We start from the raw sequence: 16,459 nt of genomic DNA on the forward strand, positions 1-16,459 counted from the left end.
CCAATACAAAAGGGGGGTTTTGTAATCTTTTTTTTTTTTTTTTTTACTTTCTCAAGCGTGGCGGCATTCAGAGGGCAAATAGCACAGAAAACTTGTGGGCTTTTATAGAAAAGTGAGTAATGATAATGAGACACTTCTTCCTATATCTGCTAATGAGGAATGTGCCTCAGGCTCGTGCTTAATTAGAGGGTGCTGTCTCAAGCAATCTTCACAATAACGGAGCTGATGGCAAAGGCGGGAGGAGGTTGTTTATAGAAACCTGCTCCAAGTGAGTCATTCTCCGCGGCGTGAAATCTCGCCTGAAACACGTCTCCCTCCTCGCGCAGAGCCAAGGTGTCGCGCTGCGGAGGGGCTGATCCTGGGGACCAGCCTGCCGGGCTCCATGGCCGCAGCGCTGGAGGCGGCAGCGAAAATCTAGCGTCCTGTGATCGCTATAACCCCATCCTATAATCCTCGGGGTGAACATATGGAGCTGCAGCTTAAATCCCCTTTGGTTTCTCATCCTCGTTAGGAGGCTGCTGGGCACCCTCCCCGCTTTGGGCAGGAACCATCTAATTTCCAGCTCGATGTCATTCCCATTTTATTTTTCGTCAAACCAACATTGATCTTTCATTTAAACAGCTCTTCCCCCGCCTTGATGTTTCTCTTCTGATGTATTTATGTCTGATGTATTTATAGGTGGCAGCGTTATCCCTTCCCAGCCGTTGTTTTCCTTCTCTGAGGCAGCCACGCTCCTTGCATTTCCCTTGCGCTTGCTCCCTGCTCATCTCAGCCGTGTTTCAGTTGCAGCTTGTCGGCTTCAAGCACGGGAGCCCCAAGCTGCCTAGCCCCTCACCCCTTTGAACCACGTCAGAAATCGTGTTGCATTTCAATGCTTTAAATTGTTTTCTCAGTGGAAATACGGCACGAAGCTGCAGAACAGCTTTTGGGCTGGGATGTGGTGCCCATTAGGGAAAATAAGTTGCTTTCCCTGAAGGTTTGATGCCTCCTTTCCTGCTCGCCCAGCTCTTGCTGGGTCGTTTCCATGTGTTCCGGTGCTGCTTTTTGCCTCTGGGTAGTGGGACCAGGCTGGGCATTTCCTCTAATTGCTGCATGGTATGGCACACTTGTAGGAAACGGCCTCAAGTTGTACCAAGGGAGGTTTAGATTGGACATTAGGAAAAATTTCTTCACTGCAAGGGTTGTCAGGCACTGGAGGGGGCTGCACAGGGAAGAAGTCGAGTCCCCACCCCTGGGGGGATTTAACAGCCGGGCAGACGAGGAGCTTATGGCCAGGGTTTAGTGGTGGGATGGCAGGGTTAGGGGAACGGTTGGGCTTGGGGAGCTTAAAGGGCTTTCCCAACCTAAACAAATCTGTGATTCTAGGATTCTAAGTCTTGGAAAAATGCAGTAGTCTATGAGCAAGTGGCAGAGTTCTAAAAATGTCCCGTTGACAGAACAAGGAGGCTTTGAAGGTGATTTTTCTCTGTTCTTGGCTGCTTTTCACAAGTTCTGGCCCTGCCGGAAACTGCAGCCTGAAAATAGATGGAGAGAGGGCAGCTGCCTCCAGCTGTTGGCAGATGTGAACACTGTGCCACATGCAGTGTCACCGGGCATAGTGGCACTGTGTGGGGATGTCTGTCCCCCGAGGACAAAGGCAGGGAAGCTGCCCTTGGGCCAGGGAGCTGAACCCTGGGCGCTGCTGGCGTGGATGAGGGGGCTGGCAATCCCTGGGGCCTCAGCAGCTTCAGAATACGGAGTGCTGATGAGGTGGTCCTGTTCGGTCGCTTGATGGCATGAAACGAGCTGCTGTCCTCCATGTGGGTGTGGGGCCGATACCTGCAGATTCTGTCTGCAGAGAAGCTGCTTCCTTCCTTTATTTCACGACGCTTTTTGGCCATGGGACGCTTGGGACGGCTCTCCCGGAGCTGCCGCAGGGAGCCCCGTTACTACTCCTCGCTCTGCATCCTGCCCTCGCCTCCGGTTGCATGTGGAGTTGCCATGAGTGTTTTGGTTTTTAAAAAAAAAAAAAAAAAAAGCCCACTTTGTGTGCTGCCTGGTACAGAGGTTTCTTATATAACAGCCCTGCATTTTTCTGGTGAGTAAGAGGAGTTTATCAGTTGGAGCTGGTCCCTGCACTCTGGGAACAGTTCCTGGTGGGGCTGAGCTGGCTCCTTGGCTTGTGCAGAGCCAGCCTTTGCAGCCGACATTATTAATAGCCCGGCGCAGCGGGTACGTGCTAATCGGCGCCGGTGTGATGCGCTGGGACAGGCGGGCTGGCTTTGCCAGCTGTGGAGGGGCACTGGTGGGCTGTTTGCCTCCTGCCCTCCCAATGGGGCTGGACACCAGCAAATGCAGAAAGCAAGAAGTGAGAAAAGCCTGCGGTTAGGGTCAAGAAGGAGCTCCCATGCAGCACGGCATCACCAGAGGGTGCTGAGCACCCTAAGAAATGCCGGGTGCAGAGGTAACCCCCTGGAGGTGGGTTAGGTCCTCCCAGCTGGAAGAGGAACCCAGCAGTCCTGATGCCTTGGCCCAGGACAGCTTGCCCGAGTGATGTGGGATTGCTTGGTGTGACCGCAGAGCTTTGTGCCACGCTGTCGTGATGGGGCTGCTCCGGCATCGGCACTACGCCGTGGTGCAGCATCTCTGTCTGATAGAAGCACGTCTTGCGTACGGTGTGAGCGGGTGCCCGTAGCTGGAGATGTCTCGCTCGGAGGAGTGGTAGGTGTGTGCAGCTGAATCCTCTGCCTCTGCTCTTGGGTCGGGGCCGGGATCTTTCCCGAAGGCTCTTTTGTGTCTCTTGGCTGATTGCCGAGCCTGGAGGAGAGCGTTTCTAGTGAGCAGCTTCTGAGATTGAGAGCATGGGTATCGTTGGTCTCCAGTGTTGGAGTTAACAACTGGGGTGGTTTTGGGGGTTGCTTGGACAGGGAGTGTCCTCTCCCTTCATTGCACACCCTTGCAAACAGCCTCAGCTTTTCCAGGGCGCTGAAGCGGGTGCAGCACGGGAATGCAAAAGCAGCCCAGCAGATTTCTCTGCCTAAAATCCTGGCAAGCAGCTGCTTATGCCTTTGCTCTGAGCGGGAGGATAAAGCACAGGGGCTTGGTGGCGCAATACTTGTCCCAGGCCAAGGATAAACCTCATCCATTCCCAGCACCAGGGGCTGTTGGGTGGATACAGGCTTGAATACTCTGTACGTTCCAGCCAGGAGCTGATGCCTTGGATTTTGTGGCAGCTCTTGTGCTATCGAGGTTTTATTTATTTTTCCTATTTTAAAGCTACTCCTGTCAGCATGATTGGATGAGTTGAGGTTCCCCCTTCCTGCCCGACTCTTTGTTCCCATCTCTTTGTGAATAAGTTTCGGAATTCAGAGGAAAGCTTGAACACATGTTTATCCTTTCTTCCTCCTTAATTCTCTCCCTGAAAACTTAAAAGCCAGATCTGTTGGTCAGCTGGCATTTCTGGCAAGCTCCACGCCTGTTGGCGCAGCCAAGCTGGAAGGGAGCGATGGGACCTCATGCTGCTGAGTGCTGTGGGCGAGATCTGGGATGTGGGTAAGAACCTGCTTGCAGTTGGTTCCTCCACTGGCATTGCCAAGGCTGTTTTCACCCTTTCAGCAGCGTTTGGGAAATGTTGGCCAGGTTTTGTGCTGTCTGGGAGAATGGAAAGAAGCTGGGGGCAAATATATCTCCTGTTATTAGTGTGTGCTGCATATTGGGGATCCCTAACTGCCAAAGCCCGCAAGCGTTTGCTGGTTCGGAGAGGAATTCTAAGAATATTTTTTTTGTCTCTCTGGGCTGACCCCCTCTTTCTTCTCTCCCAGTTTGTGAAGTTTGCCAACATCGAGGAGGACACCCCATCTTATCACCGCAGCTATGACTTCTTTGTTTCCCGCTTCAGTGAGATGTGCCACTCCAGCCACGACGACCTGGACATCCGGACAAAGTGAGTACAGCAAGTGGGGGGGTCCCTGGCCCCGCTGGCTCTGCGAACACCTCCTGAGGGGGCTTCCCTGTGCCTCCAGCTTCTGCCTTTCCTGGAGAAGCCCCTGCATTTGGGGAGAGGTTGGATGCAGGCTGTGCACGGATTGATTGCTTTGTGCTGCGATGGAGATGCACGGTGATTTCCCCAGAGCTGGGCACGTTCAAACTGCTGTTCTTTACCCTCCCTTGTTTTCCAAGCCTGAAACCCTGCTGTCTATATGGGAGGATGAAACAGGAGCCTGGAAAACACAGCGCAGCACATATCCAGCCTCTGTTGCTGTGTGGGATATTGCATGCAGTATTACACGTGTGAGAGAGAGAGAAATTAGTTTGCATTTGCTGTCCTTAGAGCAGGGCCAACTGTGCTCAGGCACTGGCTCGTTCTGACCGTGGCCAATGGCAGGACAAGGTACAGACGTGCCCTCGGGCTTCCAACTTCTTTTTTTTGGGCAAAATGTGAGCAGGTAACGCCTGTACTCTGCCCATCAGGGCTGCCTCAGCACGTCTTTAAGCATTTCTCACCTTCGCTCAAGGGCCACAGCCTGCAGACAGCTGGAGCTTAGAGCAGGAGGCAAGAAAGTGATCCTGGCCCCAAAAGGAAGGACGATGACGATGAGAAGAGGTCCCTCACCCATAGCAGAATGAATGTTTGCTCAAAAACTGCCTCCTGCAGCCCAGTGGTCTGTTATTTTCCACGTTTAAAGGTGATTACTTCTCTCTAGACAGCATCAAGGACTGACTTGCTTTGCTGTGATGGGAAATGTACCCCGGGGGGATTAATTACAACTAAAGCAGACAGATTAATGTTGTTTACTGCTGCCCCGGCCAGGCCTGTCGGTGGTGTATTTAAAAAGACCCGGTGTGAGGCACCGATGCCATAGTACCTGTGGTTCTCGCCAGGAAGCTCTGGGCAGGAGGCCACTGCTGCCAGAGACAAGCTTTAAGTAGAGCCCAAATGTTGGGCAGTGTTTCAGCACCTCGTGTTGGTGCTGTTCCCGGAGCTGCCATATCAGAGCTTTGCAGAGGAGCAAACCCCTGAGGTTCACCATTCCTTAGCGGAGGCTTGTCTCTGAGGACCAGGCTCGCCTTCCAGACTCACAGGTGGGGTTTTTTTCCTTAATAAGGAAATAATGCAGAAAGCTCATTATTTCCACTTGACGTTCAGGGCACTGGTGACGCTGGCTAAATTGCATTGGAGACTGGAAGAGAGAAATTTGGCAGCTCCTGTAATTAAAAAGGAGCGCGCTGTTTTCCTGGGGCCTCGGTCCTGCTCATTGCTTCTCCCTCCAGAATTGTGTCTCAGTCAAATTACTGCCTTGATTAGATCTGCAAAATGTATTAGGGAGACCTCGGAGCAGGTTCTTTAATGCGTTTATTTCGGCAGGTAAGCGTGTGCTATCTTTCTCGGGTGTTAGCAATGGGTGTTGAGGGACTGGTTTCAGACTTGGGGATCCTGCTGTGTAGGGAGGTTTTTACCGATGACTTTATTGTTGATTAGAGCAGAGTTAGGATCTTTGGTCCCAGAAAGGACACGGGTGTCAAAAAGCTCCTAGGTTTCCCTAGCATCGAGCATCCCCATGGGCACAGCACGGCTCTGCAGCTGCTGGGAATGAGGGAAGTGGGGAAACCCTGCATGCTGGAAAGCAGAGACCTCCCAGGTCCAACCCCAGTCCTTCAGAGAGGCCAGGCTTGCTGGTGCCACCTCTCCATCTCAGGTAGCGTGTGCCGTGGAGATGGGTGGCTGCTGCTTGCCTGGGGGCCTCTCAGGGAAGACGGTGGATGGGAGCCGGCTGCTGCTGCCAGGATGATTTTAGCTGGTTCAGAGCCTTTCCTGCTCACGTCTGTCAGGCTGTGGGAAGCCACGTCTCTTGGGGACGCGAGGCGGAAGGACTGCCCTGGGGTTTTACCAGGCCTGGAGATGGGAGCTGGGGCATCGCCTGCATGAGCCCCTTCAGCAGCGCAGATATCGGTATCCTCTCTCCAACTTCCTGCAGTTTCACCCCTGTATATATGTGTATATAAATGTAAAATAATGTATGCTATGTAGATATGTAGCATTTCGGTGTCAATTTGTTTCCCAGGATCCGGATGTCTGGCATTAAAGGCTTGCAAGGGGTGGTGAGGAAGACGGTGAATGATGAGCTCCAAGCCAACATCTGGGACCCACAGCACATGGACAAAATTGTGCCCTCACTGCTTTTCAACTTACAGCATGTGGAGGAGGCTGAAAGGTGAATGCTCCGCTGCTGCCATGACCCACCTGCTCCGCCAGCAGCTTCAGGGCCCTGGGGCTGCTTTTGGCAAGGTTTTGCAGGGCTGATTTGTGCCCGCAGCTCGTAGGAAAAAAATGCAGCGAGTGGTCAGAGGGGAAACCCTTCGAGTATCTCACCAAAGGATGCTGCAGGTGGCAGGAGCTCTGCTTGTCACCCGGGGCCGTGAAGGTTATTGCTGTCTTGGCCACTGCAGGGCACCATGGCTCCCGTGGAGCAGAGCTCTCTGCGATGTCCCTGCAGTTAAGGCACGCTGCTTGCAAAGGCTCCGAGCTGCTGTTCAGTGGGTTGACCTCTGTGAGGGATTCCTGCTTAAATGATACCAAAGCAGTTATTTTAAAAGCCAGGCAAGAGGAATCTCAAGAACTGAAATACTGTTTTGCTCGCTGTCCCTCCATTCTTCTGGTGTAACCCCCCGCTGGCTGCGTGCTTGCCACCAGCTGCGTGTTTGAAGGGGATTTGCTTAGCTGAGAAGTGCAGAGCAGAGAAGCAGGCATGAATTCCTCCCAGGATTCTCCTTTTGAAGGTTAAGAGAGATGTATCAGCCCTGGGAAGTTGGCTTCTGGCCAGATGCCTTTTCTCTTTTTTCCTGTAAACTGAAGCATCAAGGTGGAAAAAGCATTTGTGGTGGTTGTGTGATGCCAAGCAAGCCTGAGTGTGGAAAAAGGGGATGGATCGCCTCTGGGATCATGCTCAGGGTGACTTGTGCTGGGCTGTGACTGCTTTGCTCTTCCTCCCCCGGGAGGCTGTGTCCACCTTGGGAGGACGTTATGTCCTGCGTCCTCACTGATAAGATCCTTCCCCCTCCAACACTGAGCACCGGGATCATCCCAGGGACACGGAGGCTGTCCCCACTGTCTGGCACAGCCTGGCACTGTGAGCGGGGCCGTCCTGGCATATCCCCCTCCTCTGCCATCCATGCACCCATGCTGCTCTCAGGTCTGGCTCAAATCCAGCAGCGCTTTTATCACCGGGCTCTGCTGGGATGGAGCTGCCCCGTCTGCCTGGCAGGGTGACATTTGGCTGCTGCGGGGTGGCTGTGGGCTGTGCAAGGGGTAGCCCCCGGCCCTGTGCAGCACGGGGTGCGGGCAGATGCCACGACCATTTTGCACCAACCCTCCCTGGCCGGGCTCTGTGCCTCTTCTCCCCCACTGCTGCCGCACACTCAGCGCCTCTCTCATCGCCCTCCTCTGCTTTCACAGCCGCTCCCCCTCCCCGCTGCAAGCCACCGAGAAGGAGAAGGAGAGTCCTACAGAGCTGGCAGAGAGGTGTCTGCGGGAGCTGCTGGGCCGAGCGGCGTACGGCAACATCAAGAACGCCATCAAACCCGTCCTGATGTAAGTCGTGCATTCCTCAATTTTGGCACTAGGGAAACTGAGGCATGGGGAAACCACCAGTGTGGACCAGAGCTGGGGCGAAGGCATGGTCTCCTCTGGCTCCCCTTGGCATGGTACTGGAGATGGGGACTGGATTTCAGGCTGAGCTCTTATTTTTGGATGAAACGAGGAAGATGGCACGGGATAGATACCTGTCACTAAGAAAAGTCACCCCGGAGAGGAGTTTGTGTCCTTGCCCTCACCTGCAGTGTTTGCTCCCTGCTGCTTCTGCCTGTCCCTGCTGCTTGGTGCTGCTTTGCACCCCTGCAGGGTTTGGGGGACCGACAGTTACTTTCCCCTCCGTTTCCATCTTTTCCCCAGCCACCTGGATAACCACTCGCTCTGGGAGCCGAAGATCTTTGCCACTTGCTGCTTCAGGATCATCATGTACTCGATCCAGGTGGGGAGCTGGTGGGACTCTGGCTGGTGGCACCAGTTGGGGACGCACGTGCGTGCTTGGGAGCGCCCGTGTCTGCCTTCACGGCTGGGCTGAGTCAGAGCTGCTGCTGCATTGCCGCATCCTGGCAGTGCTGACTCCGAGTGCTCGCAATGAGCTCGGCCACCAAGTGTGCCCCAAAAGGGGCTGGAGATGGGCACGGTCCGCGTGTATGGCAGTGTGGGCTGGGGGCCCTGTGGGGGTACGTGGGGAAAGGGCTGATAGGCGTTAGTTAGCCTGGCTGTGTGCCAGCCGTGCATGTTTTAGGATACTGCTCATGGGAGCTTGTATCTTAGTCCCGGGAGTGATTCCCTCCCTCTCAGTGGGAAAGCAAAGCCCTGCTGAATCAGACGGGCTGGCGGCGTGCTGTGAAATGCTCTAGAGGAAGCAGTTGGGCTCCGATGGAAAGCTGCCTCTTTCCAGATCGCTGCTGGGTAAATCAGCCCAAACTCCTCATCCCTACAGAAGAGGAGAGGGGCTGTCGGGAGTGAAACGTGCCCCATGCAAACCAGGCATCACGACAGCACCTGCAGCCCAGCATCCCCGTCCTTAGACATGGGGATGCTCAGAGACAGACCCTGCCAGGCTCTTCCCTTCTCACAGGGAGCCACGGAAATGCAGTTTAGGTAGACCCCAAAGTGATGGGAAAAGGTCCATCCTTTTTTTTTTTCCCATGTGGATCTCAATGAAACTCTGTTTGCATGGGTCCCTGCATGCTGTTGGGCATGGTGCTGCCTTCCCACCCTGCTCCTGCTCTGCTGAGACTGTCCCAGACCTGCTGCCCCAATTCACTCCCTTGGGGGTTTGCTTCGCTTTCCGACTCAGCCAAGCCATGGCTCTGCTTGGAGAACTCTTACAAGGAAAAGCAGATCGCAGCCCCCTGCTCTTCTTTCTTGTTTTTAATCCTGTAAACTGCCTAAAACCCTTTACAGCACTGCTAGATTTTATAAAATCCCGTTAATGCATATTGGAGGTATAAGGTCACAATAACTCAGCAGGACCCTTTTGAAGTATAGAGGTGTTTGGGAAACCCTGGTAAAAATCAAATCCCTTCTTCCTGAAATCCCCAGGATTAATTGTCACAATTTCCTTAGATTTGTAGAGCTCTTTAGATCATTTTTCCCATGCAAATTGCTCCAAGCTCTTGCTCAGTCATGTAAAACGGGCTTCCTCCAGGTGCCTCCACTCATTTTGCATCCAGAGTTGTCTTGGAAAGAGCCAGGCAGGGACTCGGTGCAGCTGGGTGCATGGGCAGGATTTGTCCCCAGTAGCCACGTGGGTTACAGAAACTGGCCATTGCCTCATGCGTGCAGCGCCTGTGCTGACATTCATGCTCTCTTTCCAGCCGCAGCACTCCCATCTTGTGATCCAGCAGCTCCTGGGGCACCTGGATGCCAACAGCAAAAGCGCGGCCACCGTGCGTGCGGGCATTGTGGAGGTCCTCTCGGAGGCAGCAGTGATCGCAGCCTCTGGATCTGTTGGTAAGTGGATGAATTTATCCTCTCTATCCATCCCCTCAGCCTTTTAATGTGGTGGGAGTGGTGAGGAGGTGCTGGAGGTTTTGGCTGGGCTCTGGCGTGTGTCCAAATGTGAGCTGGTGATGGGGGATCCATTCTGGAGCATCCAGGGATGCTGGGGATCTGTTCTGTGCCATTTCAGTGCTCCCAAGCTCAACACCTGCACCCGTGTGCAGTGACCTAAACCTAGAGGGCTGAATGCAGTGCCTGCCTTCGTGGCAGGGGGCAAAGGCATTTTCAGGGGCTTGCTGTGAATATGCTGAGCTGACGGTGCTTCTGGAAGGACATTTCTCTCCTGCCTTGCCTGGGGGAGCTGGTGGGGGGTTAAAAGTCACTGTGTATCTGGCCAAGCTGTTTCTCAACCTGTTCATGGGGTGGTGGGAGGTATAAACCACACTGTGCCTCTATCTCCTTGGGGAAAACTGCTGCTCTCCTCCGGCAATGCTCCACCATCTCTCCCCTTTCGCCACCCCAGGCCCCACAGTGCTGGAGGTGTTTAACACCCTGCTGAGGCAGCTGCGGCTCAGCATCGACTACGCCCTGACGGGGAGCTACGACTGCGCCGCCGGTGTCAGCACCAAGATCATCAAGGAGCACGAGGAGAGGATGTTCCAGGAGGCCGTCATTAAAACCATAGGTGGGGTATCCTATGGTGCCTGACGCGGGTGCGGGCTGCGCTGGTGGGCGACCCCCTGCGCGGTGGGTTTCTGCCTTGTGCAAGTGCAGGATTATCCAGGGTGAAACAAAGTCACTCTCATCCTAAAAGCGGTGATGGGAAATGAGATTTATCTGTTGCAGCATGCTGCAAGTGTGGCAGCGGGTTATCAGCAGGTGGCATTGCAACCCCAGCCATCCCCGGCAGAGCTGCTGTGCGCAGGCAGAGTCGTGTTTTTCCCTGGGTAGGAGACCCCAGGGAAGGGAAGGAGAGGAGGGGAAGAGGGCAGGCATCAGCCTGCTGCAGCCGCTGAGGACGGGGATGCACCAGCCCCAGAAACGGAAGGGGTGGAGGCAGGGGTTGGCATCTTTTAGCCTCACCCTGCCTGTGCTTGGGGCTGCCCCACCTGGGAGGCACTTTGATGGCTCTTGAATAACCTTGGAGGTAAAACCACCTATGGGTACCGGATCCAGGTGGGCATTATCCTGTCCCAGCCTGGCTATGAGGGTCTGGCAGCCGGCTTGGAGCAGGGCAGGCGGGCAGAGCCCATGGCACTGGATGCTTCTGGGGGCGGTGGGCTGCGCCTCGCACGCTGCCAGCTTGCTCTTGTCCCCGCAGGGTCCTTTGCCAGCACACTGCCCACCTACCAGCAGTCTGAGGTGATGGTCTTTATCATGAACAAGGTGCCGCTACCCTCCTCGCAGCAGTCCATCGAGGCTGGCAAAGCTGGGTGAGAACAAATGCTTTCCCTCCTGCCCTGCTCTCCCTGCTGCTGTCCCATGTGCAGTGGTGTAAGGCTTTGAACGTGGGGCTGAAAGTGCTGGGGAGCTCCTGAAACTGTTCGTGCCTTGAGGTGGCCTTTGGGGACGGAGTGGGACGTGGGCACGTTATCAGAAAGGCTGAACATCGAGCGCTTCCACTGAAGAGCGAGGGAAGCTGAGCAATGTGAGATCCTTGTTTAAAATCTTTGCTCTCTGCTGCAAATGTGATGACAAGGGCCCCTTGAAACACCGGAGCATCGAGGAGGAAAGGTGTTTACAGGCAGTGGTGCTGCAGTTGAACTCTGCATTTCTTCAAGTACCTGCTGAGAGATTCAGCTGCCAGGAGCTCAGTCCTGGGGTGTCATCCAAAACTAGCCAGGAACTAAAAATAATATTCAGAGGAGTGACTTCAGATGTCTCAGGGCAGCGAGGTGGCCGCTGGTGAGTGAGGGTGTGCCCGTGGCTTTTGACAAGCTCGCCGATGGCTTTGTGGGACTGGCTGCTCATCGCTGCCTCCCACCGCTGGCGCGTGGCCCCTCTGAGCTTTTATTAACACTGAGCGGGAGGTATTATTTATACCCGGCAGTGGAGGAAGAGAAGGAAGGGAAAACACCCAAACAACATAATTGCTTAAGAAGTGTGGGAACAGACCGTGAGAGCTATTTGGAGCGAGGGTATCAGCACTGAAACATGTAGGTAAGAAGCAAACAGATTTTCATGCTATATTTATCTTCAAAGTACGGTCAGGCTCTTCCCACTTGTCTCTGATGGGAGAGAGACTTTGCCGGCTGATGGGAGACACGCTCTGCTCCTCGCTCGTGTGGGGGTAATTCCTGATGCCTGCGTTCAATCCCAGTTCATGCAGTGGGAGACATGCTGGGTGCCATTTGGCCAGGGCACATTTCCTTACTGTGGGAGCAGGATCAGGCTCATAGCCTCTGGATGGCAGCCGCTTCTCAGCTCTAAGGTGGCTGTGTCAGGCTGTTTATCAGCACATGAGCCTCCTCCAGGAGAGTTTTTACATCTCATCTGACGCTGTGTGAAGGAGGGTGCTTGCTCTGGGTGTGTAGGTGAACCAGGAGTTTACGGAGGAGCTGCAGCCTGCAGTTTGGTTTACAGGGACGCTGCCATTTGCGGTGTAGCTCAGTCCCTGGGCAGAGGTAGGCAGCACAGGCAGCGTGTCACGGGTGATGGGAGAGCCTGGAAATCTTATGGGAGCTCCCTGTGTCCCCTTCCAGTACAGGGCTAGGAAAGACTGAGTTCACACAGTAGAGAATTCAAGATTTCCTACTTTTTGCATAAAAAAACCCCCCATATTGCTGAAGTGGAAGCATGGTTCCTGGTGGCTTTGCAAGAAGCAAGACGGGAGCAAGGAGCAGGGGTACTGGTACGGACAGAAGGGCTTGGGCTTCGTCTTGCCAATTTTCAGCTGCTTACAAGTGAGGAGCCTGTTCAGAGCTGGTGCCTGGCATCCCTCGAGAGCCGCTGTGGGATGGGCACATCCAGAGGGTGGTTCATCGTCCTGAGCTCAGCTTGCGCCTGCCTGGAACTGCGAGTGCCACCTTGATTCTGGTGCCCGTGGCAGGATGTAGACTTTGATATTCATCATTCCTTTAGCAGCCTTTTTGATGGGTGTTAAATCTTGAGCTCATTTACTGGAGACCTTTACGCAGCATGGCCGTTTGTGGTGGTGACTCTTGGGAAACGGGTCCTGCCCTTTCTCAGGCTTTTCCATCCTTTGGGTATGGAAGGGGGGTTGTTTTGTTTTCACTTGGATTTCACTATTTACATGGAACTGTTGGAGCAGGTCCAGAGGAGGGCTACTAAAATGCTCCGAGGGCTGGAGCCCCTCTGCTCTGAGGCCAGGCTGGGAGAGTTGGGGGTGTTCAGCCTGGAGAAGAGAAGGCTGCGGGCAGAGCTGAGTGCGGCCGGTCAGGGCTTCAAGGGGGCCCAGAGGAAAGGGGGGGACAAGCTTTTTAGCAGGGCCAGCTGGGACAGGACAAGGGGGGATGGCTTTAAACTGAAGCAGGGGAGGTTTAGACTGGATCTAAGGAAGAAATTCTTTCCAGTGAGGGTGGTGAAACCCTGTCAGGGGTTGCCCCGAGAGGGGGTGGAGGCCCCCTCCCTGGGAACATTCCAGGCCAGTTTGGCCGGGGCTGTGAGCAACCTGATGTGGTTCAAGGTGTCCTTGCTCCTTCAGGGGAGTTGGGCTGGGTGGGCTCTAGGGGTCCCTTCCCACCAAAACATTCTATGATTCTATGATTTGTTTCTTCTCTCCATGACAGGGAGAACCGGAATCGGCTGACACAGATAATGCTTCTGAAGTCCCTCCTCCAGGTATGAACGTGTTGCTATCCCCACAGCAGTGTCCAGTGGGACATGTGGGGTCCCCAGCTGCTGGCATGGGGGCGCTGAGCTTGGGCACCCTTTACCCCAGGGTGGTTTAGGAAGAGCTCAAGGTGTACTTAGCCTTCTCTGCTCTCATCCCATCTTCCTTGGTGTGTTTTAACCCCCCTCAAGTGACACTGTCATGTTGCCTCCCTTTTCCTTTGATGCTTGCAGGTCTCTGTGGGCTTCCAGTGCAGTAACATGCTCACGGCTCTTCCCAGCGCCTTCCTGGACAGGCTGCTCTCTGCAGCCCTCATGGAGGATGCCGAGATCCGCCTCTTTGTCCTGGAGATTCTCATCAGCTTCATCGATCGCCATGGGAACCGGCAGAAGTTCTCCACCATCAGGTATGTCCCAGGGGCTCCCCAAAAGGGCTGAGACCTGCAGAGCAGGCTTGGGAGGGAGGTCTGCTGGGTGGGGAGCGCTGGCAGGATTATTAATAAATCTGGTACCAGTTCTGGGGTGGTTTAATGCTGGAGATCAGTGGTCTGCTAAGAGCCAGCTGCATGGGGGGGGGGGGTGTGTCTCTTTGAGAGGCTGTGCCCCGACATACATGGGACCATGGTGCTGAAAGTAACCGTGGTTAGGCAGTGGTCCCAGGAGGATGTGCAGGAGCAATAACCTCCTCGAGCGGGTTCATCAGCTGTGTTGCATCTGCATGGATAGCCCTGCTGGGCACTTGGCGTTGTCCGTGCTGCCTTACCTTGGAAGAAGGTGACTGTAATCCCAGATGGAAACATCTCTGTGGGTTTTGCCCTGGTTCTGCTTGCATGCTTCTTTGTCAACTTGCCTTTGTGTTCCTGAATGCCACTGCCCTAACTCAGTACTCTTGAATATCTGAATTGTTCAGATGGGTTTTAAAAGCCACCATGCCCTGGGTTCCTCCCAGACGGCTTGTTCCTGGCCAGCAGCTCTGCAGGCAGGCGGGAATCTTGCCTCCTCCCAGCAGTGTCTGAGTTTTCCCTTCCCCTTGGCCTTTCCTTGCAGCACCATCAGTGACATCTCGGTCCTGAAGCTGAAAGTGGACAAATGCTCGCGTCAAGATACTGTCTTCATGAAGAAGGTAATGGCAGGGTCTGGGTGAAGCTGTCCTCATGCAGACAGGTGTAAGGACTGTCTTTCTGTTTCCCTAAGTTACGCTGAGCCATGGGGGATTCCAATGATGCCTCTAAACCCAGGGTGTCCCTGGGAAAAGCCTGTGGGATTCAATCTCCATCACTGCTTCATGCGTGGGCCTTTCCGGACTCTTAAATCTGCTATTTGCCCCAAGGAATGAGTACCCCAGGATGTGCTGGTATCCCAAGAGCTATTTATCAAGTGGCTTTCGAAATTGCCTGATTATTTTATTTATTTATTCATTTATTTTTATTCCCTCCCCCCTTAAAACATTTTCAGGGGTGGTGCAAACCCCTCTGGAGCTAACTTGAGGCCAAGAGAGGATCAGTTTATTACCTTGCGCACACCAGGGAGCAGCAATGCAGCCCCTCGGCTGAAAACCACGGCAGAGTTGTGTTTGCCTTGCGCTGGTGTGTGCCCTGCTCTGTCCCGTGCCTCGCTGTCAAGCAACGTGTCTCAGGGCTTTATTTCTCTGTTGTGGTCTGAGCCGTGATTACTATGGTGCTTCTGCAGCAGAGGCATCCTTTCCCTGGGCTCGGTGCTGTTTGCCTGCCCTGGGCTCTGCTCTTGGACCTCCCGGTGCCTCTTCCCCATCAGGATCCAGCATCGAATGGTGAAACACCGCCTGATAGTCACAGTTCCCTCTCCCCTGGGGCTTTCTTAGCTTGGTGACTGGAGGAGCTCTGCTCCCTCCTGCATGGATGGAGGCCCCTTTGCTGGGCCCTGCTACTTTTCTTTCTCTGTGTTGATGGCAGTGTTGCTCGCAGGGGTTGCTCAGGAGGTGACCACATCCTTCTGTGTCCCCGCAGCATGGCCAGCAGCTCTACCGGCACATCTACCTGATATGCAAGGAGGAGAGCAACGTGCAAGCTCACTATGAGGCTCTCTACAGCATGCTGATGCTCATCAGCATCGAGCTGGCTAACGAGGAGGTGGTGGTGGACCTCATCCGCCTGGTGCTGGCGGTGCAGGTAGGCAGGGGGTGCAGTGAGATGGGTGTGGTGGGCTGAGCTGGGATGGGAAGGAGCCACTGGGAGCGGGGTTGTTTTGGAGTTGGGGTCTCTGAGGAAGTGGGATGCGAGTGCCTCACCCGCTCTCAGCTTCTCCCACCATAGTGGGATCAGGCCAAGATGCTGGGGAGAGACCTCAGTTGCCTTGCTAGCCTCTGAAATGCAAACCCAGGCTCCAAAAGCTGAGATGTTTGAAGGGCAGGTGATGCCACAAGGTAGATGGGGACCACCTTGGGGCCTTGTTCATCCTTGTCTCATGGGGCTGTGTCTCTGCTGCAGGAAATTGCCCAGATCAATGAGGATAACTTGACAGCCTACAACCGCTGCGCACTCTTCGCCCTCAGTGCAGCTTACCTGAACCTCATCAGCCAGCTCACCACCGTGCCCACCTTCTGCCAGCACATCCATGAGGTGCGAGGGGGGGTCTGGGGAGGGAGCTGAAGCCTTGTCTGCAGCAGCTCTGGCGTCGGCTCCCCTGGCCACCCATGGGGTTTGAGCTTGGCTCCTTGCTTGTCTCCTGCAGGTTATCCAGATGCGGCAGAAGGAAGCTCCCTATCTGCTCCCTGAAGATGTGTTTGTGGAGAGACCCAGGTAAGAGCCTGGAAAATACTTTCTTCCCTGCTGCCTGCTCCCGACAGATTGGCATTGTGCACAATAATGGGTTTATCAGCCCTTCGCTTGCCTGTGCTTGTCTCCTTTCCCATCTGAAGATGGCACAGTGGGAAGGACATCAAGTGGTTTTCAGCCTGGTTGGAATCTGAGGAGGAGCCTGTGTGGCCAGGGAAGGGGGTGGCTGCTCACAGCCAGCCAAATGTTGGGATCAGCTCTGCAGGCTGAGCCCTCCCCTTGTCTGACAGCAGGATGGGCGTAGATCTGGTATGTCATGCCACTGCTCTGCTGTGCCACTGGCTCGAGGGTGCCTGCTGCATGCTGGGTGTCCCCAGGGCAAGGCTGGCTGGGCTGTCCCATT

At 54.6% G+C, this 16,459-nt stretch overlaps 1 protein-coding gene across 1 annotated transcript in view; it reads left to right on the plus strand.

The window, feature by feature from the left end:
* EFR3B (EFR3 homolog B) overlaps positions 1-16,459 on the plus strand; it is a 55,952-nt gene that overhangs the window by 36,567 nt on the left and 2,926 nt on the right. Inside the window, exons 6-18 of the mRNA XM_035900725.1 lie at positions 3,801-3,922; positions 6,042-6,191; positions 7,433-7,567; positions 7,928-8,006; positions 9,388-9,523; positions 10,035-10,196; positions 10,833-10,944; positions 13,261-13,312; positions 13,538-13,710; positions 14,351-14,426; positions 15,289-15,450; positions 15,769-15,900; positions 16,013-16,080. Of these exons, the coding sequence (XP_035756618.1) occupies positions 3,801-3,922; positions 6,042-6,191; positions 7,433-7,567; positions 7,928-8,006; positions 9,388-9,523; positions 10,035-10,196; positions 10,833-10,944; positions 13,261-13,312; positions 13,538-13,710; positions 14,351-14,426; positions 15,289-15,450; positions 15,769-15,900; positions 16,013-16,080 (1,559 nt within the window). The remainder of the gene's footprint in view (positions 1-3,800; positions 3,923-6,041; positions 6,192-7,432; positions 7,568-7,927; positions 8,007-9,387; positions 9,524-10,034; positions 10,197-10,832; positions 10,945-13,260; positions 13,313-13,537; positions 13,711-14,350; positions 14,427-15,288; positions 15,451-15,768; positions 15,901-16,012; positions 16,081-16,459) is intronic.

Source organism: Egretta garzetta, unplaced genomic scaffold, assembly GCF_000687185.1.
Source record: "Egretta garzetta isolate BGI_Z169 unplaced genomic scaffold, ASM68718v1 scaffold218, whole genome shotgun sequence".
In the NCBI taxonomy this organism is placed as follows: domain Eukaryota; kingdom Metazoa; phylum Chordata; class Aves; order Pelecaniformes; family Ardeidae; genus Egretta; species Egretta garzetta.